Source organism: Carica papaya, chromosome 7, assembly GCF_054855325.1.
Source record: "Carica papaya isolate Zhongbai chromosome 7, ASM5485532v1, whole genome shotgun sequence".
NCBI lineage: Eukaryota > Viridiplantae > Streptophyta > Magnoliopsida > Brassicales > Caricaceae > Carica > Carica papaya.
Window position 1 is genome coordinate 2913405 of NC_142315.1, and position 23403 is coordinate 2936807.

Sequence of the window (23403 nt, forward strand, 5' to 3'; positions counted from 1 at the left end):
ATTTTTTAAAGTTTTAATATTTTCATCAAGATCATATATCATAATGATAAATTATTATTAGTTGAACAACTTACTAATAATATATTAGAGTTAGTATATATACCCTATACATTCATGTAGGGTTGAATATTTCCAATTTGTTGAAACATTTAGATGAGTTGGCCAAACTCAATTTCTTCCTTCTTCTAATTAATATGATCTTCCACTCCCATTTTAATGACAAGCCCTCCACAATAAGCTGGAGTACTTACCCATTATATATATATAGAATAGTCAATGTCTTAACTTGGAAAATCTTGAAAAAAAGTTTCCAAGATATAAAGAAAAGAATTAAGAAGAGAAAAATATAGAATCTGTTTTTATTTTTAAGATCAGATTAATTAGATAAAAGTAAAACCTGCAACTGAAAGCTTAATATATAGGAGATGACTACAGTTATATTAAATAGGATAACTGAAGACAAATTTAGGAAAAATCCCAGAGCAATTCAAGGGTTTGTTTTTGTTAAAATGAGAAATGGAAATCAAAATACCACCTCATCTTCCATAATTAAGAAGCTATTATAATAATGATTATGAGCTGGTTATCATGGCAGCCAGTATGTAATCCCTGTGATTAAGGGGTTAATTGTTTATCCATTTAGAAAAAATCAACCAAGAAAATTTCCCAAAAATGAAATAAAATAAATTAGCAAAAGTAATTAACTTTCAAGATTGAGGGTTTCCCTTAAAAACCCAGAATCTCAATTCTCTCCTCTTGGCTCTCTCTCTCAAGAGACAGTTCCATATCATGTACAGAAGTATTGGTTATCTCTTTTTTGATACAATCAGTTCTTGTTAATGCAAATTCCTGCGCTTCTTGAATTGTTCTTTTGCTGAAAATTCAAAAAAAAAAAAAAATGAATAAAGGGTCGAACAAGTCTCTTGTTGTAACCTTAAAAAATTATTTTTGAAACAATTTTCTTTCTTTGTGAATACAATAATTTATGTTGATGAGGAAACTTCATCAGCATCAGCTTTGCGGTTGTTGCATTGTAGTTATAAAACTCGGAACTTTTGACTCGATATGAACGTTGGGAGCTGTTGTGGCTTGGCACCATTGTTGTTTGGTCGCAAGCTATCCAAGATGCAGGTATCTTTTCTATATCCTTATTTCTCCCTCTCCTATGTATGTTTATCTCCAGAATTTTAAGAATAGATATTTAAGTTTTTTTCCATTAAATATACATACCAATTATTACACGATCTTCTAATGATAATATAGGAAAAAATATAGTCTTACTTGAACACATAATCTCTTATAAAATAAAGAAAATACTTCCATAAAACTAAGTAATAGTTAATTTAGTGGCTAATTCTTCTCATATTTTTGTGAAAAGAAAATATTTAGACATATAATTTGTAACAAAAATCTAAATGACCCAGTTCATTGACTTGCATGATCTAACTATCTTATACAATGGTTCTGGTGTATGCAACAAGCTCTTGGTTGTATGGTGTATATACCATGGATTTGCAGTATTGACAGAAGGATCATGTGTCATTTGCAGACTATTAAAGGCACGTCTTCTCCTATATTAATCAGGAATAGACCATCTGTTAATAAATATTCAGTATCTAAGTCACCTAAAAACCAACAAACTACAAAAATTTCGGGATCGCCAAGGATACCCAAGAATCCAAAGGATGTGAGGAGTGCGAAGAAGGAACCTTCACCGAAGTGGACGGGAAATTTCATCTTGATGGTGGAGCTCAGGAAGAAGATTCAGACTTTCAGGGACATCATTGATATTCCTCCTTGTGATGCATCTTCATCGATAACCGATGTATTTATCCATCTGTCTCCTCTACTTAATTTTGTACTCTAACAATATTCGAATTAAGAAACATAGTTTGAGATAAGTTTCACTTCATTTTTTTTGAGCAGATGGTGATGCAAACGATGAAGGATCTCCAAAAACTTTGTCCAGAAATCATTCCAAGTACTTGGATATCAGAAGTTAAAGGAGCTGCAGGCATGGATCAGGTTAAACAATTTAGTATTTTACATTGAAAATTAAGACCTGGTCAAACTTGGCATTGAATAATAGAGTTTTGTCATGATCTAATATCTGGAAAAAAATACTTTGAATCAGATGCTAGTGTACTTCCATGACAGTTTAAAATCTATTGGAGATTCTTGGATTATGGACCCTGATTGGACTCGTAAGTCTAAATATAAGTACAGCAGTGTGGGTAAAAACAGGTCTGAGCGAGTTGGTAAGTTTTCAAACATATATTAGATTATAAATAATGAAGTTAATTGGGAAATTTACATTGATATTGGTTTGTTGCTGCAGTTGAAAATGTGTTGGCTATGCTTGATGGTTTGATAAAGATGACCAGAGAAAGATTCGACATAATGGATGAGGAAGATGAAAAGAAAGATTTCAGTAACATGAAAACATTTGGCAGAACCATGGTTGATTCTTATTCAGACAGCAGCACCTCCTTCTGTCCTTCTCCTAGCACCCCAACCTCAGTTCTTCCGGAGCTAATTGTTGGGTCTCCAAAAGGAGGAGAATTTGCGAACATAGCTTCAACATCACCTGTTCTTTGGTCTCTACGGGTTCAAGCACTCGAAAAGTTGAGTCCTGTCGATGTTAAGCGTCTAGCAATCCATATTTTGTCGCAAAAAGGTGCTCAAGATTTTGTGATTCCAAATGGGAATGATGTTATTCTTGAGGAGCCAAAGAAAGAGGAAGCTGCAATTGTTGAGGAAGTATATTGGAAGGAAATAGAAAGCAATTCTGAAGTGATCAAAGCAGTTGTCCTTGAGGAAAGTAGGGAGAAAAAATTGTACAAGTCAAAGGAGGAAACTAATGATGATCAAAGCAATATAATTGTAGAGCAAACAGCTACAATTCATAAATCATCGGTAAATGTTTCTTCTGTTGAGCAAACTGCTACAATTTGTAAATCGTCGGTGAATGTTTCTTCCGTGCCAGAAAAACCTCCACAGCAATTGCAAATGGAGGCACCATTGGGACCAAATGTTGTAACACCAGCACAGCCTCCACCACCGCCACCACTGCCTCCGATTGCCTTGTTCCCAAAAGCTTCTTCGAGATTGGAGATAGTCGAACCACTTCCTCCAACCCCGCCGTCCACGCCATATGCAATTTCTCTACCAGAGATAACAGCATCAGTACCACCACCACCACCACCTCCACTCCCACCATTAGTCTCAATTTTGCAGCAAAATGCATCACCACTGGTACCACCTCCATTGCCACCACCAACACCACCACTACTCCCAATCTCGCAAAATTACTTGGCACCAACTTCGCCATCCCCTCCACTGCCACTAACACAAAAATCTCAATTAACATATGAAAGTGGATTGATGAAACCACCTCCACCCCCTTTTCCATGCCTAGTTTCGAGTCCTGTTGCAGAACCTGATGCAATAGGACGACCAATGCCACCTCCACCACCACCGCCCAATAGAGCAGGAGTTATATCAGTAATACCACCACCTCCACCACCAATGATGTCGTCAAAAGCTGCATTGCCACCACCAGCACCACCAATGCAGTTTATAAGTGGACCTGCACCTCCCCCTCCGCCCGGTGCTGCTAGAGTCTTGCGACCCAAGAAAGCACAAACTAAGTTGAGGCGATCAAGCCACATGGGTAATCTCTATAGGGTTCTGAAGAAAAAGGTTGAAGGTTGTAATGTAGAAAAAAAATCAGGTAATGGAAAAAAATGTGGTGGGAAGGTTGCAATTAATGGACAGCAAGGAATGGCTGATGCACTAGCAGAGATGACAAGAAGGTATATATATTTATATAGCAAAAAATTCTAAAAGCTTTTAACAAATTATTTTTATCCAATATGACAAGATTAATAAGTTGATTTTCTCTCAATTCTAGGTCAGCGTATTTCCAGCAAATTGAAGAAGATGTTCAGAAGTATGCCAATGCAATCAAGGACCTCAAAATTTTGATTACTACCTTCGAAACTAAGGACATGACCAAGCTTCTCGACTTCCACAGTAAAGTAGAATCTGTGCTTGAGAAATTAACAGATGAAACACAGGTCAATATATAAATATATATACACATATACCTATTACCCTCGTTTGGCTTGTGTTCTTCTAACTTGTATTATCGGGTGTGAACGGTTACAGGTTTTTTTTACAGTGCAAACATTTGGCCTTATCAATTAACTTAGCTTTTCATATCTCATTTCTATCTTTGTAATTTTACTAACATCGGAATCGTAATCTATGTTCCATATCATGATCATGCCCTGAAACTCTGTTTAAGCTCAGGTTCTCGCAAGATTTGAAGGATTTCCTCATAAGAAGTTGGAAGCACTGCGAATGGCAGCTGCACTGTTCTCAAAATTAGATACGGTTGTCCATGAACTGCAAAATTTGAAGATAGAACCTCCATTGTGCAAGATCCTTGACAAGGTTGAACGATATTTCAGCAAGGTGAATTCTCTCATCATTGTTTCTGCTATTGATTTTTCCAGGATGCATATTATTATTTAATGTCTATCGATGAAACTTGGTACTAGAGGTCCGTGTATCAGAACTAGTGAATCTGAATTATTCCTTCCACTGCCAGTTAAATTCTCTAATAGATTTTACTTTCCTGCTGGTTAATTTTTTCGTTGTCACATAAGACAATTTCTAATAGTTTTCCGAAATGAAAAAAACAGGTCAAAGGTGACATAGATGCATTGGAAAGAATCAAAGATGAAGAATCAAAGAAATTCCAGAGCCACAATATCCATTTTGACTTTCATATCATTGTTCAAATCAAGGAATCAATGGTGGATGTTTCCTCAAATTGCATGGAGCTGGCACTTAAGGTATATTTTTCAATCAACAATTCATTGCAATAACAAAATTACATTGTTATGCCCCTCCACCCAAGAATCATTAATCTAAATAATTTTTAAGGTACAAACTTATCTTTCGGATGTGAAACTAGGGTATCATAATCTCTATCACTAAACATATCATAATCACAAATCGCAATTTAAAAACTTATAAGATTCAAGATTGAACCAACTAGAATCATAAAGTTTGACAAATAGTTTGTACCATATGAACGAATATTCTATTAACATTTTTGAATTCAAACCATCGGATCTTAAAATTTCAAAGTTAAGTAATTAGTAGTATGTGTTTGAGTCTTTATATGATGCTCAATGATAATCATATATACTTTTTGTATAGAACTGAAGTATCACATACATATATATATTTAATTTGATCATGTTAAATAGTTGACATTTTAATTTCAGCACATAAACTTTTTAAAATTAGATTTTTTTAAAAAAAAAATTAGTTTCATATAAGATATTTTTAAAAAAAAAAAAAGAAAATAATGATTATTTTTGAATTTTTTAAGATGTAATGGTACAGATAATGAACACTAAAAATAAAAAAAAAAATTCTTTCTCTTGTATAAATAATTGGTCTCGAATGAAGGAAAAGAAAATATACTGCAATTTCCTCTCACGTCTTTTTTTATAATCGAAATATATTGAAATTGAAACCAGGAAAGGCGAGAGGGTGCAATGCAATCAGAGGCCACTGACCATCAAACCAAGAACAACAAGCGAAAGAAGGCTTGTGCGAAAATGATGTGGAGAGCTTTCCAATTCGCATTCAAGGTGTATAATTTCGCAGGTGGACACGATGAGCGTGCTGATCATCTAACAAAAGAATTGGCTCATGAAATTCAGAATGAATCCGTTCAGCACCAATAATTAATCAGTTTATCTATATATTTACTTACGAATTATTTAACCATTGATGAACAAACAATTGCTTTTGAGGTTGTGAATTTGAAGAACTACTATATATATATATATATATATATATAGGAACTATAATTATTAGAAATATTTCAAGAGAGATTCCAGTGAGAACGAACTGTTCCTGAGAATTATTAAGGATTGAGAGCTTTTTTTTTTTAAACTCTTTTCTGCACTACAAAAACACATATTTGTAAAAATATATTTTGTATTCTACTTATTCAAACTATTACTAAATGTAAATTTGGCAAATTTTGCCAGTCATGTTTAGAATTGATCACAGAACTTGCTTTTAAATGAGAATCATGATCTTGGAGGCTAATATATTCTTGACGATGGCATGATCTTACCGAGACAAACTTATGCTGATCTTTGCATTCGTTATTCTTGAGGGTTTTATTTGTTATCTCTATTTATATTTTCATACGTCTCGAACTCGTATACGATGAATTCAATCATATCTCTACAAAAATAATTTTCGTTTATCTTTTGTATTTATGCACTACAAAATATTTTATATCAAAAACAAAATATTTTTAGCATATTAAGATTACACATAAGGTTAGGAAATAGAATTGTATTGGACTTATATGTCATGTTTATTAATAAAAAGCATGATTTTTTTTTTTAAAAAATTGTGCAATATAAATTTAAACTCGAACTATTAATTTTATAATAAAAATATTATAAGTAAGAGAAGAGTAATCTAAAAGACAAAAACTTGCTTAAATTGCTAAATTCTAATATGTATTATGTCAATTATAAAAATAAATTACACCGATAAAATAAGAATAAAACAAAACAAATATATATATATATATATATATATATATATTGTAATGATCCTGAAAATTCAAAATGAAATACATATTATAATATAAGTGCGGAAGTAAAATAAAATATTAAGATTAATATTCCTTACACAATAACTTAAAAGTAGTAAACAATATCACGGAATAAGTTCTCTAAAAGAAATACGAGAAATAAGAAAAATAAAAGAAAATATAAGGTATCTAACATCTACTCACCGTTTTCTTGTGGATCGGACTCGGGAACTAGGTCATTCTGATCTGAAATGGTTAAATAAGGAATGAGGTACACTAGTCCAGTAAGGATATCACACTAATCACCGTCACAGAAGTAAAGGTTGGTAGAAAATTAAAACAACCAATGAAGTAGTAGATTTAAACAAATTCATTTATCAATAATCAAACCATCTACCGTATTCTTACCGCAGTGAGATTTATAAAAAAAACATATGGAAACGATAACATTATAAATATCATGAATTCATATATAATCTATAATATAACACATATCATACTTTTATATTCAAATCATCAAACAACAATTGCCCCTTTTTATCAGCCTACTAATATTTATGGGGATCCATAGGGGTCTCCACTACACGTGAACCATTCTCCTTAACAAACTTAATTCCAAGGTCGTCCCCATACCCCGTCTGGTATGAACGCCAAAACAATAAAGTCTCTATACCCTGTCCGGTATGAGACAACGTTCACGGTAGGGTTTCCTATGAACCCAGTCCGTCCACCATCTCTTAGGATATCTAGTGAGGTTGTCATCTTATCCATTTATCAAATCACACCCCTTTCCTATTTTTCCTTAGTCTCCATTACTAACTCAAACATAAATATATAAACAAGTAATGTGCATCCAACAAGGCATGCATATCTTAGATTCCCAAAATCAAACAGTAGTGAAGTAAGCAGTGATTCATGCATTCAAAACCATAAAATAAATAAACCAGATACTATAATACATTTGAACTATAAAATAAATCAAACAAGAATTGACAGAGAAATATGTTCGGTTCGGGCTCCATTAGCAACCGTAATTAATTATGCATATCTATTTAATTTGTACAAAATACAGTATTATCATTTATTCGGACTTCAATTCCATGATAGGAAATAGGGTAAGGGGTCCTTACTTGATTTAACGCCGAAAACTAGATTTTTACTACGCCTACGGGTGGTCCCTAGGTTCCCTAAATTTTTTCTTCAAGAACTGAAACGTGCTTACGGTACCTACACATGTCCTAAATAATCCAAAAATTAGACCCAGGGCCTACTCGGCCAATTTTGAAATTCCGGCACGACGGCTCCACCGCGCTCCGGCGACAGCGCCGCCGTTCGTGACGGTGATTTGCCTCAGGTTGGCTGTTTTTGGCCGAATTCAGCCAAACTTGCATCGGTTCATGTGAGAAAACACACTTAGGGCCATCGATGGGGCGAAAAAATACAAAAAACTGAAACTTACCGGCGGAGGGGCTCTCCGGTGCGGCAGCTCCTCTGGCTCACGTCGCGGTTGGGTGTTTTGCTCCGGTCAACCTATAGAGGAGGAAACGGTGATCACAACGGTGAAAAAATCACATCGAACGGGAATCGGGAAGGGCCTCATCGGAGACAAAAACTGAGACATCCCGCGGCGTCGCTGCTGAGCTTCGGCAGCATTTTTCGGCCAATTGGCCGGTGCTTTCGCTCCGATTTGGCCATAGGTGGGTTTAGAATCAAAATTTGAGTAAAGGGTAGAATTTTTACCTTATTTGGCGGTCGAAAATTGCTCCGGTACGGCGGCGGGTGGCAACTGTCGGCTCCTCGGCGACTGGGCTGTCTTCTCGGGCGAGAGGCTCTGGCGGCTAGGGTTAGGATTTGGGTGCAGATAAAGTTATTTATATCCATCCGCTTTTGATATGAGCCGTCCATTACTTTTAATCTGAACCGTCCGATCGCGATTAAATAGGGAATGAATCTGGACCGTTCATCGCGATTCAATCTGGGCTATCTGTTTGTGATTCAATCTGAACCGTTCGTAAGCGATGCAATCTGCGGCGTCCGTGCACGTTTTTTATCTAGGCCGTCCATGCGCGCGGAAACGGATCTAAGCCGTTCGATCGCATACACACGGATCGCCCACGTGGCTCCCTCCCGTGTGGTCTCCCGCGTCAGCGTCTCTCCAACCTGGCGCGTCCTGGTTGGCCGGGGCTGCTGACCGGACAGCTGACGTGGCACAACTTTTTTAAAATTGTATTTTGACCCCCGGTTTCCGATTTTTCTTTCAAAAATATCATAAGAACCCAAATTTTCATCCGTTTTCTCCAAAATTGTTTTCAATTAAATCCCTAAATAATTTTTACCCCTTTTTATTATTATTATTTCTATTAAAATAAAATAAATTAAATTAAATTTTATTAATACTAAATTATATTTATATAGAATAAATTAAATTAAAATAAGATAAAATAAAATAATAATAATAAAAATTAAAAAGAAATATTTGGGTGTTACAAATATATAGATAGATATCTCAAGTGAATCCATAATTACTTAAACTAATTTATATTACAGAAGTTTTCAAAAATACCCACAAAAGTCAAAAGAATGGTTATCATCCTCATAATTTTCTCCCATGGTCATTCCATCTTCATCACCGTCTTCAACGACGCCATATTGTTTCACCTGATCATCTTCATCATGATCTTCAATCATTTTAACATCAGTCTCTGCAGCTTTTTCAATTATCATCTTCCTTTTGCCATCGCTATCGTCTTGCATATTGATTATGGCTCCTGCGCGTGCATGAATTTTGTTTATTTTCAAAAAACTAATTAACACCAATCTTTGTACTAGCGCATATGTATCTCTATAGCTAGTTACGTAAACATATATATAAACAAATTAAGACATATGTTTAAAGCTTAAACAATGGCTAAACATACCTATCTTTCTCTTCTTACACTTTTCGGCATTTTCAAAGCATTCAATATCCATTTCAACCCTTGAAATATCTTCAGATGCAATAGCAGGATCTTCTTTTATTCCCATGATTATTTCACCCTCGTCTTCCATATCCAAACAAACTTAAGTGTTCAGATGTTCTTCCTTTTTTATATCTATATATATATATATATTCACATACATATATATATATATATCATGCTAATACGTTATTGGAAGTATATATGTATATATATATAACACTGAAACTAAGTCGTTGACATAAAATCTTTGCAAAATAAGTCCTGATCTATATCTTAAGTTATTAATATTTTAGTTTGGTCAAGAAAAGGAAAAAACTCATTGCTTGGACATCCAATATGTTATATGTAGCCATGTATGGACAACTTGAGTTGTTTTTAAGGAAAGTCAACTAATTAAGGAAATTATTTAATCATTAAATTTCGTCATTGCATGTAGTTAATCATATTTTATTAAGTAGACCAGATAATCCTTGATAAATGATGCCCCAGTCATATTATCTATATACATGTATATACATATACATGTATGTATATATATATATATATATGTTTAACGTGTGGACATGGAATGCTACATTAGCCTATTAGATTTTATATATCCGTATTGGGTCACTTTCTGTATGAGATGATCCAAGTACGAGATAGGTTTGGGGTTGGCCCAGCAAGGGTTTTGGATTATATATAATAAACTTATCATTTTATGTTTATCAAATACATACCTAACCTAATGTATACAAATTACAAAGTCATCATGTTAGTTAAATACTTTTCATCAATGATGATTCATTATGTGGTTGAAGATAACTTCTTAATCACATGAGATTATATATACTTTTGAGTGGCCTACAATTAAGTAATTGACATTTCAAGATTTGCTCCTTTGCCGTAATTTTCCATAATTGTTTGGATAATTTTGGTCGTGCAAGTTATTTAAAGAAATAGTTCAGTATAATTTTAAATTAAAATATTTAGACTCGAGAAAAAAATTAAAGTAATTATGGAAAAATTGAAGGTTAGAATTTAAAGAAAAGTATAAAAAAAATTTTGGGTATTGCCTATCAAAGTTATATTTTCTTTACTTTTTCATTTTTCTGGATAAACACTTTTTTTTCCTTTTCTAGGTAAAGATCCAATGACAAGATTATTATATGTAAGTTATAAAAAATTATAATAATTTCAGAAGGAAAAGTAAAAATCAAAAGGATTTTCCTATAAAATTCATGAGCTGATCAATATTATTCTCATCATTCTCTTAAAAATTCTATCTTTATTCCACCAATACGGATCTCATTCCCAGATCTTGGCACCAAACTCACCACCAGGTTATCATCATCTTCTGCTCCTAATTCTTCAAGCAAATCTGTTAACGCTAATGTTAAAGAAGCGCTAGACCTCATTCTTCCACCTCTATGGATATGCGGCACATGTACAAAACTCCCTGCAAACTCTGTGTTTCCAGGTCTGCACTTTAACTCATCTTCATCATCATTCACAAGCACATCAAATTTTACAAACTCATTCATGTTGAATTCAATGTTTTCGATCACTATTACTTCTTCTTCCTCTTCTTTCTCCTCTTTACTCCTTAATTTCTTCGGCCTTGAAACCTTAACTGTCACTATTTCTTTTTCTAAACTCAGAGGAAAAACTCCCTTTTGGGTTTCTTTCTTTCTCTCACTTCTCTTCAACAATGTTCTTCTTCTCGTTTCTGGCTTAACTTTTAGCCATGGAAGATCAACATCTTGGTATACATAACCTAGATTTTTAGTCTCTAAACAATCTTTTACTTTAACTCGGACAAGATTTGAATTTTCATCATAGAAAACAAATGCAGAATTAAGGTAATCTGGGTCGATGAGGTCCTTGCGTTTGCCTCCAAGATTCTTCCAAATCGCCCACATTCGATCAACATTAGAGTGATGAGCAAAGAAAATTGGGTCCCTCCCGGCAGAGTAGAAAGTTCCCATGTTCTCCCCATTTGGCTGGTTCCTATCTCCTGTCCAATTATGTAAATTATTATGAGGTGACCTCTCAATTGTACCCCCTTCTTTTCCTTCATTCGGTTCATCACCAGCTCTGATCGGCTTCCCAAAAAAAAGCCTAGGAAGTTTTGCACCAGATACCATTTGCCTATACATGATCACTAGATTGTCTTTAATCAGCTCGTCTCCTGACATCGTTGGATCAGCCCCGCTATAATCAAGATCAGCCAGCATCGGTGGCTGGTGCTTAGCATCTCTTAATGGATCATAGAGTGGAAACTTCGGATTTGTAAAAATGGCAGGCATTGTCATTCCAAGAGGCGTGTCCCAGTTCCAAAATGGTAAAGCAAAAGTTGGGTCACCAATCAATTTTCCCAAAATTTTTTCGTAGAAGTAAAGATAGTATCTATGGAACGGAAAGAAAAGCCATGAAAAGTGAACTTGAAGCTCTACACCTGGAAACCCTACTTGTTCATAAGCTCCATCACAATAAGCACAATGAACATTGGCTTGTTGCATGAAGTTACGAGGATCATCAGCAGGAAGTGCTTTCATTAGCTTAATGGCTTTTTCATACTTAGCTATATATTCTTTGTCAACCAAATGTGCCGCTGGCCTAACTCGGAGCCGTGCATATGGGGACGGTGGCTTAAAATCTATGATCTTTCTAGAGGGTGGTGGGCGACAATTAAATGGTACTTCATCAGGTGCATTTAGGGGTGGCTTGGAAAGATCGGGTGGTTGAATCGGAGCAGCCAATGCAAAAGGGTCTTTACTGTTGAGAGTAGCTGCTCCATAGAGGCCTCCTAAGCTAATAAGAACATCTCTTCTATCAAACGTTAATCTATTTGTAGAATTTTGTAATTCTCTCTTTTTGGTTTTAGGATCTTTGAGATTATCATCTTCTTGGCTATTTGTGATGTTGCATGATACATAAACACCTAATTTAGGAAAGAATTTAGGGTTTGTTCCCTTTTTAATTGGCATGCAACGTTGAGATGGTTTTTGAGGGAAGAGAGTTGGGAAGAATGGGGAAGAAGATAATTGAGAAGCCATGTTGATGACAAAGGCTTGATTTGTTAGCTTGTTTATATAATGAAATATTTTTGAGACTTTTCAACGTTTAGATTTTTGGCCATGAAAAAAATATATAAATTATACAAGAGAAGTTATATTAAACTTCTCTTTAGTTACGTGCGTGGACTCCCTTTTTTGGCAGCCAATTTCTAAATTTTTAGTTGAAACTTAGTGTTCATTAAACCTCACAAATGGGATTCATAAATAATGATTAAAGACACATAACTAACTCGGTTTAATATAATTAATTTGATTAAATAGCTTATTAGCTTTTTAATTATAATATATATATGAGATAGTAATTTGTTTCTAAAAATTAGAATAAAATTCTATTATATTAAATTTATTTTTATGATAATATCAGGTTACATGTGCTTTAATCTAGTAAGCTTGCTATTTCATATGTGTTATAATATATATAATTGATTAATTTATTTTTTATTTTTTATCAATTTTTTTTTTTTAAATTTGAAATATGTAACTCATCTAACATGATATCTCATTATAAAATTATTTTTTCGAGCTGAAATTCTGAAACCAAAAAAAAAAAAAGTCAAATCTTTTTATGATATAATTTGTTTAATTTCAGAAAAAGTATATTTGGTGGACTAGGTTCATGCATGCAGAAGTAATAAACGTAAATAATTTCAGTACGTAATTAGAAATTATGTCCTTTAAAAATGAGTACGAGTTAGATCACCAGTTCAACCTATTCAATTGGACTGAATTATTTGTGGAAAATCTAGACTTTTCTTGTCAGTACACACACACACACACACACATTGAAGAGTCAAGAAAGAAACTCTATGCAGTGGCAAGATTTACAGCAGACTCCATCCTACTTCAAAGTTGGCAGAAGCTCGTATTTACAGCAGACTCCATCCTACTTCAAAGTTGGCGGAAGCTCGTATTTACAGCAGACTCCATCCTCTCACGGTAACTTAGGGGGATTTTTTTCTTTTCAGTATTACTCAGTTTTAGTATTATCAAAAAGTTATTCTCTACATAATAACTCTTTTTTTAACTTAAAATAAAAACTAAAAATAACATGTATATTTAGTTACATTACTAATTTTTGGTACATCCATTTAATCATATAACTAATACATATGTGTTTTTTATTATTAATATGTAAGCATTTACCAAGACTCATAGTGGGTTGTACATAGAGATCATGTGGGTCATCTTTGTGAGTCAAAAATACTGCATAGAATTAATACAGGAAAGGCACTGTTGCAACATTGAAGACAGTCAATATTTTTTGGTATTTTTAAAGATATCATTTTGAATATAAGGTGAGGAGATATGGTAAACTTTGCTTCTTTTTTTTTTTTTATTGTACCGAGGGCATTACCAATATTTTGTTAATAAATTCTCCTATTTATGTACGTAACTATGAATTAAATAAATAATTCACCTACTCATTTGTCGATTAATTCTCTACCATACGTTTTATCAAAAAGTATTATTTAGATTTCGTAACCCAATTATGGGTCGAAGTTCATTTTAATTAATTGACCTAACCCAATTGTGGGTGTAAAAAGTTCATAGTTTGTTCACTAATTTGGTTGTTTTCTTCTATATTCATGTCATATTGAACATTTATATATACAAAATAAATGGTGTAATTAGTCAATATACCAAAAACAAACGTATATATAGTATATATATCATTAATTATACCCACTATAATACATAGTGAATCTAATAATAATGTACCTCGCTATAATCCAATGTCATTTTTTCACATCAATCACAATATTTTTTACCACTTCATTTAGTCATCATATTAAAGAGTACATTTGACCACTCTTGACATTATATATATTTCAATGATGCTTAATCCATCAAATATTTAGAGAAATTTCCAAGACTAGTGTCATTTTCCAACTTTTGGCTCATCTTTCTAAATTAGTTATTTTTCCATTTATGTTCCATCCAAACACATATTTATGGTTCTATATATATAAAACATATGAAAGTCCCAAACACCTCATAGTCGAAATTGCACATGTATTAAGAATCATGTTTTAGAGTTTTCTCTCTATTCACAAAGAACATATTTTTCCTTCAATAAAATAGGTCAATTCTTGGTAAAACTTTGTAAGAAAATGGTTAGATCTTTGGGATTTGGTTTAGTACTCGCAAAGATATCATTACGGAAATTCATATACTCCAAAACAAAAGCATTTGCTCGACAAATATTAAAAAGAAGACTATTGGTCGTTGATTACTTACATCATCATCACTTTTGATTGGATCTATAGAATGATTATTAATTTTCCAATGATAGTACATAAATTATTAAACACATTCTCATCCTTCGTATGAAAAGAAGTTTGATGGTTTGGTGCTTTTACCTTACCTGGTAGCTTATTATATAGGTGTGCCATGCGAATATAACTGCATTCTTCTCTTTATGGTAGAGTATAGGTACTATAGCACGTACCGAGTTTACTCTAACTATCTTGATCTTAGTATTATGGTCACTTTAGCTAACAATAAATAAAAATATCTCCACAGATAAAAAGGTGCAAAAGAACATTTTTGTGGCCTAATCTTTATCAAGTTTATTTACTGTGCCAAAAATATAATATCCACTTAAAAGAAAAAAATATAAATAAATAAAATTGATGTTTGGATGTAAATAAAAAGAACTTTTAAAATTCGAGACTTTTAATTAATTTCAGGGACCTAAATGAAAGTGGGTAAGAAAAAATATGGCAGAAACATAAATAAGGAGAAGTAGAAGGGGGCAAAGGAAATTAGGAGAATGGACGGTCCAGATCGGACCGTTTGAGGAGATCGAATGGAGGAGATTTTAAAAAAACAGATGGCCCAGATCAAGTCATGAAGATCCAACGGTTGAGTGAACGAGTATAAAAGGGGAAGAGATTAGGGTTTTTATTCATTTTGAAAGGAGAAGCCGAAAAGAGGAAGGGAGAAGGAGAGAGAGACGATTGGGGAGAGGTGGAAGAAGAGGCGCATGGGGAAGCTGAGAGAGAAGAAAGAATGAGAGGAAAAGAATAGGGAGGTTGGAGAAGGAGAAAAGGAACGAGAAAAAAATAGTGGCCAAGTGAAAGAGGGAAGAGAAGAGATTGTCGCGTGGGGAAGCCGAGAGAGAGAAAAGATAGAGGAAAGAAGAGAGAGGCTAGAAGGAAAGAAGGGAAGGGAAAAGAAAGGAGAGAAAAAGAAAGAGAAAGGGAGTGGCTGAGCCAAAAAAAAGAAGGAGGAAGAAGAAACGGCCCGAGACATCGTATGACGGCGGAGACCGAGGCAAGCGAGGTAAAGGTTCGTCCTTTTCGTCTTTTCTTCCCCTATTTTCCTTTCAATCTCTTTCTATTTTGCACTAATCAATTTTTAGGCGTGAAAATCATCATTCCAATCGAAAGCACGCAAGCGAGCTGCGAGATGACCAAGAGAGGACAATCGGGAGCCAAACTGAGGCCAAATCGCCCATGTCAAAAGGTAAAATGATATTTTTTTTCATGTTTTGGTGGTAGTTGAGCGGAGGTGGGGCGAGGCTGGTATCGGGCTGGCCGCGTGGGCTCGGTCGGGCTACCCACCCGCGTAGGAACCGAGATGGTTTTCTCGGGAATGGGAAAAACCCACCCACCGTGGAAGCCGAAGAGTCTTCTGCGGGAATGGAGGTCGGAACCTTTTGGGGTTCTGATTTATCGTTCAGAAAGTTGAAAAGTTTTTCTCGAAAAATAAAAAACTGATTCGCCGAATGGGGAACCGAAAGATTTTTCGGGTATGGATCCCGATAGCTTCAGGTATTCTGTTAGGTGGTCGTGAAAACCCGTAATTTGATTAAATTAATTTTTAGTATTTTGAAGTATTTTAATTAATTATATTGTGTGTACAGAAAAATTTGAACATTCAGGCAGATCCAAAAAGACATGTAGGAGAGTACGTATTTCTAAATCTCAACCGAGTTAAATTTCGAAATGTGTATTAATTTTATAGAAATTATAAATTTTGAAATTGAATGTACATTGGCCTAATTTCGACGAAAAAATAGAACCCAAATTATGATAAGTAAACCGAAGCAATTTGAACCCTATGAGGAGACGAAACCAGAAAACAAACTCAATGAACTGAGAGTTATTTGGACTAATGAAATATGAAATTGAAAAGAAAAATTTCCAATTAAGGAAAAATTGAAAAAGAGAAAGAAATAAAATAAAATTGTAAAAATAGAAAGAAAATAAATAATTGAGGTTAAGAAATGATCATTTAAACAAATTAAGAATTTTGGAATAAGAGGGTAAGAGTGAATCGGGTAAGGACCCTAAATACCTTCTCGTTTAGTCTGAATCGAGGAGGGGAGTGTGTGTGTGTGCTAAAGTTCAACGGACATGGTGAACCTGCACATGGATAGAGTTTGAAACCTAATCCAAACATGGATAGACATTCGTGTGAGTATGGGTCACTTAGTAAACGTAGCTGTTATGGCTATTATGTGATTTGTGTGTGCTCTCCATGTGATGGGGGGATCCATTTCACCTTTTCTTGATGATGACATAAACGACATCGTGCAATGAAACCATAAAAATGATCTTTTGAGTGTATCTGTAATCTTTTGTGTGTATGAATATGTTTCGAAATAACGATTGATATTCGAGGGTATCTATGTTCTTTTGAGAGTATTAGGATATACATTTAAAGTTTGTATGTGATATTCAAGAGAATTCATCAGATCGATCAGGAACATGTGAAATAGTTAAAATAATAACATGAATTTTGCACTAAATTTTTTTTATTGCTTTTGTTTCTTATCGTGTCTTTTACATGAAATTTTATCTGGGTTAAGAGAACGGGAATACATATTGAGTTAGTAAACCTCATTAAATTTCACCCTGATATTTTTCAAATAAGAATGAAGAGTCAGTACCACTGCCAGACGAGTAGAACCTGTAAAAAGAGTTCTTGTTTTTGTATATTTTGTGCATATTCGAAAAGTTTATTTTGTTCTGTTAGACTCTAAATTCTGACATCATGTTTTGTATATACATTTACTGTACATATCACATGGGATGATAGGTTGTATTATATTTTTTATCTATGCATGTATATATCTTATGTGCCCATTGCAAGAAAATGGCATGAGCAGGAATTGCGCCTCATATCGAGTATCGTGGCATGACAGGTGGTATCAGAGCCCGCATTCCTAGAATCATCCTTGTGCATGAGGTTTTAGAGTTTAAATATGATATTTTACAACTATTTGGGTGTTGACAAGTATCAAACATTATTTTGAAATATTCTAATTCATCTTTTTCTGAATGAAGGGTTGTGAGATGAGAAGTGGACGGACTCAACTGGAGAAACCTCCTGATTACGTCCTTACATGAGCATATTGACCGATTATACTACATGGTAGAGGAGCTTATTAATCAACCTAGAGAAAGAGTACCTAGCCCTCCTCTAGTACCATTTCTATACAATCCATAACTAGTTGTTATGGATTCAGACTGTTACAGAAAGTTCCTGAGACTCCATCCTCCTACATTTACTAATACCAAGAATTTCATTGAAGCTGAAGCATGGTTGAAAGAAATTGAAAAAGCATTTCGAGTTTTGGGGGTGACTTCTGAACAGAACGTGATTCTGGCTACATGCCTGCTTGTGGGTTAAGCTGACCGTTGGTGAGAATTCAGAGAGATTATCTTGCTTGTTCCCATTACCTGGGAGAGATTTCTGAGGGCGTTCAATGCCGAGTACTTTCTAGCACGACTCTAACACGAAAAAGAGTTGGAGTTCATGCAGCTCACTCAGGGAAACCTATTAATGGTTGAATATGCTCGAAGATTCACTAAATTGACATGTTTTACTCTAGTCATTTTGACTTATGAAGGACAGAGGGCAAAAAAATTTTAGTGGGGGCTACGCCCAGAGATGAAGAACACTCTTGCAATTCTAGAATTGAAGACCTCTAATGAGGTTTTTGCGAAAGTAAAAATAGTAGAAAGTAAACTGAGGAGTTTATCCTCCAAAAAAAGCAGGTTTAGACTCCTAGTACCTCTAAGAAGACAGATTTCAAGGTTTAGTTCACAAGATAAAAGACCTAGTATGGTAATAGAGGTATCTCCTATACCACCATCAACTCTTGGTAAGGCATTGACCTATCGTACTTGTGGAAAGAATCATGGTAATTAGTCGTGTCATCGTATCGCTCGATCCTATTTCAAGTGTGGTAGCCAACAACATCTGATCCGTAACTGCCCACTTATGAAGGAACAGCCACAAGTTCAAAGACAGGGACGAATGTACACACTTACTGCAACAGATGCTGAAGCAAGCCCAGACGTGTTTCAAGGCGATAAAGATAAGAATATTGATTTATATGATGTGTGGTGGTCTGTGAGTATCTAGATGTATTCCTTGACGAACTTCTAAGATTACCTCTAAACCATGAAATAGAATTTTCCATAGATGTACAACCAGGCACCCAATCAATCTCCATTGCTCCTTACAGACTGTTGAGAGCTGAAACAGAAGAATTAAGGAAGTAACTAATAGAACTCTGAGACAAAGGATTCATTCGCCCTAGTGTTTCTCTTTGGGGTGCTCCTGTAACATTTGCCAATAAAAAAGATGGAACCAAGCGAATGTGTATTGATTATAGACAACTAAATCGGGTCACCATCAAGAATAAATACCATTTGCCCAGAATTGATAACCTATTTGACCAATTACAAGGGGCAGAGATATTTTCTAAGATTGATTTACGATCTGGTTACCATCAAGTGAATATTAAACTCGATGATATTTCAAAGACCACCTTTAGAACTAGGTATGACCATTACGAATGTTTAGTCTTACCTTTTGGATTGACGAATGCCATGGTGGTATTTATGGACATGATGAATCGGATGTTTGACGTTGGTTAGATTAATTTGTTATTGTGTTCATTGATGATATATTGATTTACTCCAAGAGTCGAGAAGAATATGTTAAACGCTAAAGGCAAGTTTTAGAAACTCTTAGAAAAGAAAAGTTGTATGCAAAATGGAGTAAATGTTCATTCTGGCTCGAACATGTCACTTTTTTGGGTCATGTAGTTTCTAAAGACAGAGTATTTGTAGATCCAGCAAAAGTTGAGCGTATCATGGGATTGGAACATCCCACTATGGTAAAGGGTGTCCGAAAATTTTTGGGTATGGCTGGGTACACAAAAATTGAAATCTAATTATAAATAATACGATATTTTGTGTAATTTAAAAAACTTTGATAATTAATTACAGGTTACTAATAGAGCCGAAACTTGTTATTTATTACTGTTTGTCCTGTTTTAACTTGTTGATTTTATAGTTTTAAATGCATAATAATACACTAGAATTGGTAAGATGATTCGGTCGTATTTTCTTAATGCATGTATTGTTTGTCTTACATGATTTACAGTTAAATTGTAAAATTAAAAATTGAATGTAAACGAAAAATTGCTTGATTAAGTAAATGAATGAAACGGTTGTCTTACTGGATATTCTGGGAGATGGTGGACGGATCGAATATATAGAGAACCCTATTGTGAACGTTACCTCATACCGAACAGGTTATCGAGAAATGATATTTTTTGTACTCATACCGGACGGGGTATGGGAACGGCCCGATTCACCCTCATACCAGACAGAGTATTGAGGGATGGTACTTTTAGCACTTATACCGGACGGGGTATGGGGACGATCAGTTAGTTAATAAGTTTTGTTATGAGTTCACGCGTAGCGGGACATCCCTATAGACACTAGGGATACCAGTAAGCAAATAAAAAGAAAAAGTTGTTGTTCTGCCTAATTGAATATGAGATTATGATGTTGTTTGTGTTATTGTCTCTCTAAGTTGGTTTTTGAAAATCTTGCTACGTTAAGTATGCAATAAATGATTTTATTTATGATAAATGAATTTACTCAATTTAAGAACTCCATTAGTTATTTTTATAATTTCTACCGACCTTAATTTATGTATCGGTGAGTAGTGTGATATTCTTATTGGGTTAGTGTATCTCACTCTTTCATTAACCATTTCAGATAAAGAGGACCAAGATGTAGATCAAGAGGGTTGTGAATAGAATGCCTAGTTGTTTACTTTTTATTTATTTTTTTGATTTTTCATTTATTATTTTAGAAGGGTCATTTTCGTAACCCTATTGGATATTCTAAATTATTGTGTAAGAAATATAAAACCTAACTCTATTATTTCGCTTCTGCATTAAATTTATAATTTTATTTTCCTTCAAGTTCCGGGGCGTTACAGTGTCTTCTGCATAAAATTTTATTCGAATTGAGAAAATGGGAATAGTTATTGAGTTGGTGAAGCTTATTAAATTTCACTCTGATATTTTTCATATGAGAATGAAGAGTCAGCACTGCTGCTAGACGTGGATAGGCATTTGTGTGAGTGTCGGTCACCTAGAAAATGTATCTGTTGTGACCATTGTGTGATTTATGTTTGTGCTATCCATGCGATTAGAGGATCTATTTCGCCTTTCCTTAATGATGATATAAACGACATCGCACAATGAAACCATAGAAATAACTTTTGAGTGTATCTGTGATCTTTTGTGTGTATGATTATGTTTCGAAATGACGATTGATATTTGAGTGTATCTATGTTCTTTCGAGAGTATGGAGATGTATATTTGAGGTTTATATGTGATATTCAAGAGAATTCATTAGATTGATATGGAATATGTAAAATAGTAAAAATAAGAATATGAATTTTGCACGGAAAAATTTTATTGCTTTTGTTTCTTATCGTGTCTTTTGCATAAAATTTTATCCGGATTGAGAGAACGAAAATATTTATTAAGTTGGTGAAGTTCATTAAATTTTACCTTGATATTTTTCAGAGGATAATGAAGAGTCAGCACCGCTACCAGACATGGATAAGCATTCGTGTGAGTGTGGGTCACCTAGCAAACGTACCTGCTATGGCCATTGTGTGATTTATGTGTGTGCTATCCATGCGATTGGAGGATCAATTTCGCCTTTCCTCAATGATGATATAAACGACATTGCACGATGAAACCATAGAAATGACTTTTGAGTATATCTGTGATCTTTTGTGTGTATGATTACGTTTCGAAATAATGATTGATGTTTGAGTTTATCTATGTTCTTTTGACAATATGGGGATATATATTTAAGGTTTATATGTGATATTCAAAAGAATTCATCAGATCGATATAGAACATGTGAAATAGTGAAAATAAGAACATGAATTTTGTACTAAAATATTTTATCTGGATTGAGAGAACGGGAATACTTATTGAGTTGGTAAAGCTCATTAAATTTTATACTGATATTTTTCAGAGGAAAATGAAGAGTCAGCACTGCTGACAGATGAGTAGAACCTGTAAAAAGGGTTCTCTTTTTTGTATATGTTGTACATATTCGAAAAGTTTATTTTTTCTGTTATATTCTAAATTCTGAACTCATATTTTATATATACAGTTATTGTACATATCACATAGGATGGTAGGTTGTATTATATTTTTTATCTACGCATGTATATATTTTATGTGTCCACTGCACGAAAATGGCATGAGCAGGAATTGCGTCTCACATCGAGTATCGGAGCGTGACAAAAATACTTTGTAATAAGTACAAGAATAACTCAATCAACTAACTACTAATTTTAGTTCACAGTGTTCGTACATAAAAAGTGAATAGTAATCCTGCGAGACCATCAATATGGCAAACCATAATTAGGTGGTAAATTAAAGTTCAATGTGAATGTCTAAGTATATGGCAAACCAAGTTCAACTAGTATTAGTGGGATCCTTAAAGATGTGAAAAAATGGTTCAAGGTTATATTTATAAAAGGATAATGAAATTAAATAAAGTTAAGTACTCAATAATAAAATAAGCAAATAAAACAGTAACTTCGAGAAAGGATATGATTCAAATAAACTTTATTTAGAGCGTGATTCATCGTTTGATTTCTAACTTTAGTAAAAATATGATGGGAGTATTAAAATTTACTTTCTACTAGCTCTACATACACACACACACACATATATATATACATATAATAAAGATATCATTCTGTGCTTATAGATTATATATTTATCAAATACATACTTAAACTCATATATAAAAAATACAAAGTCATCATGTTAGTTAAATATTTTTCATCCATGATGATTCATTAAGTGGATGATGATAAGTTCTTCATCACATGAGATTAGATGTACATTTGCGTGGAAGTTAATTAAAAAAAAAAAATGGCTGGATATAAGTTTTAAGTTAAATATTTAGACCCAAGAAAAAATTTAGGATTAATGTTATTTAATTTTAAATTTTTCTTATGCTATTAAGATTAATGTTAATACCTGTTTTTCTGAGGGTCTTAGATTTAAATTTTTCTTCAAATTAATTATTAATTATTAATTATTTCAAGATTTAAATTTTTTTTAAATTAATTATTAATTATTTCAAAAAATAAATGAATTGATAGATTTTATAAATATAACAAATTTATTTTAAATTTATGTTAAAAAATTAACAAAATTTAAATATTTCGGTCATATTCATTAAAGTTTTCAATTAATTTGTTCATAATAATAAAATATTTATTAATTTTTTCACAAATTTCTTAATTTCATTTTTTTGGGTAAAGATCCAATAACAATATTCTCATATGCAAGTTCAAGAAATTTAAAATAAAAAAAACATAAGAAAAATTAACAATCGAAAAGTGTCTTCCAATAAAATTCATGCCATGATCAATATTATGATTA

At 33.6% G+C, this 23403-nt stretch overlaps 2 protein-coding genes across 2 annotated transcripts; one reads left to right on the plus strand and one right to left on the minus strand.

Moving 5' to 3' along the window:
• Positions 1–615: 615 nt before the first annotated feature.
• LOC110820933 (Hydroxyproline-rich glycoprotein family protein) lies at positions 616–6119 on the plus strand. The gene is made up of 9 exons (XM_088208082.1): positions 616–1131; positions 1550–1825; positions 1927–2025; positions 2135–2258; positions 2339–3815; positions 3914–4079; positions 4315–4479; positions 4710–4862; positions 5559–6119. Exons 1-9 carry the CDS (start codon positions 1066–1068, stop codon positions 5766–5768), a joined length of 2736 nt encoding a protein of 911 aa, XP_088064208.1. The 5' UTR covers positions 616–1065; the 3' UTR covers positions 5769–6119.
• Positions 6120–10789: 4670 nt separating this feature from the next.
• On the minus strand, positions 10790–12661 carry LOC110820923 (polyphenol oxidase, chloroplastic-like). The gene has a single exon (XM_022050561.2). It carries the CDS (start codon positions 12636–12638, stop codon positions 10845–10847), a length of 1794 nt encoding a protein of 597 aa, XP_021906253.2. The 5' UTR covers positions 12639–12661; the 3' UTR covers positions 10790–10844.
• Positions 12662–23403: the final 10742 nt, after the last annotated feature.

What these genes read in the sequence shown, in the direction of transcription:
- LOC110820923 (XM_022050561.2), bottom strand. Translation starts at nt 12,638, where the DNA reads ATGGCTTCTCAATTATCTTCTTCCCCATTCTTCCCAACTCTCTTCCCT.
- LOC110820933 (XM_088208082.1), top strand. Translation starts at nt 1,066, where the DNA reads ATGAACGTTGGGAGCTGTTGTGGCTTGGCACCATTGTTGTTTGGTCGC. An exon ending in CTAGCAGAGATGACAAGAAG is followed by an intron (nt 3,816 to 3,913) that starts GTATATATATTT and finishes TCTCAATTCTAG; the next exon opens with GTCAGCGTATTTCCAGCAAA. An exon ending in TTGAACGATATTTCAGCAAG is followed by an intron (nt 4,480 to 4,709) that starts GTGAATTCTCTC and finishes TGAAAAAAACAG; the next exon opens with GTCAAAGGTGACATAGATGC.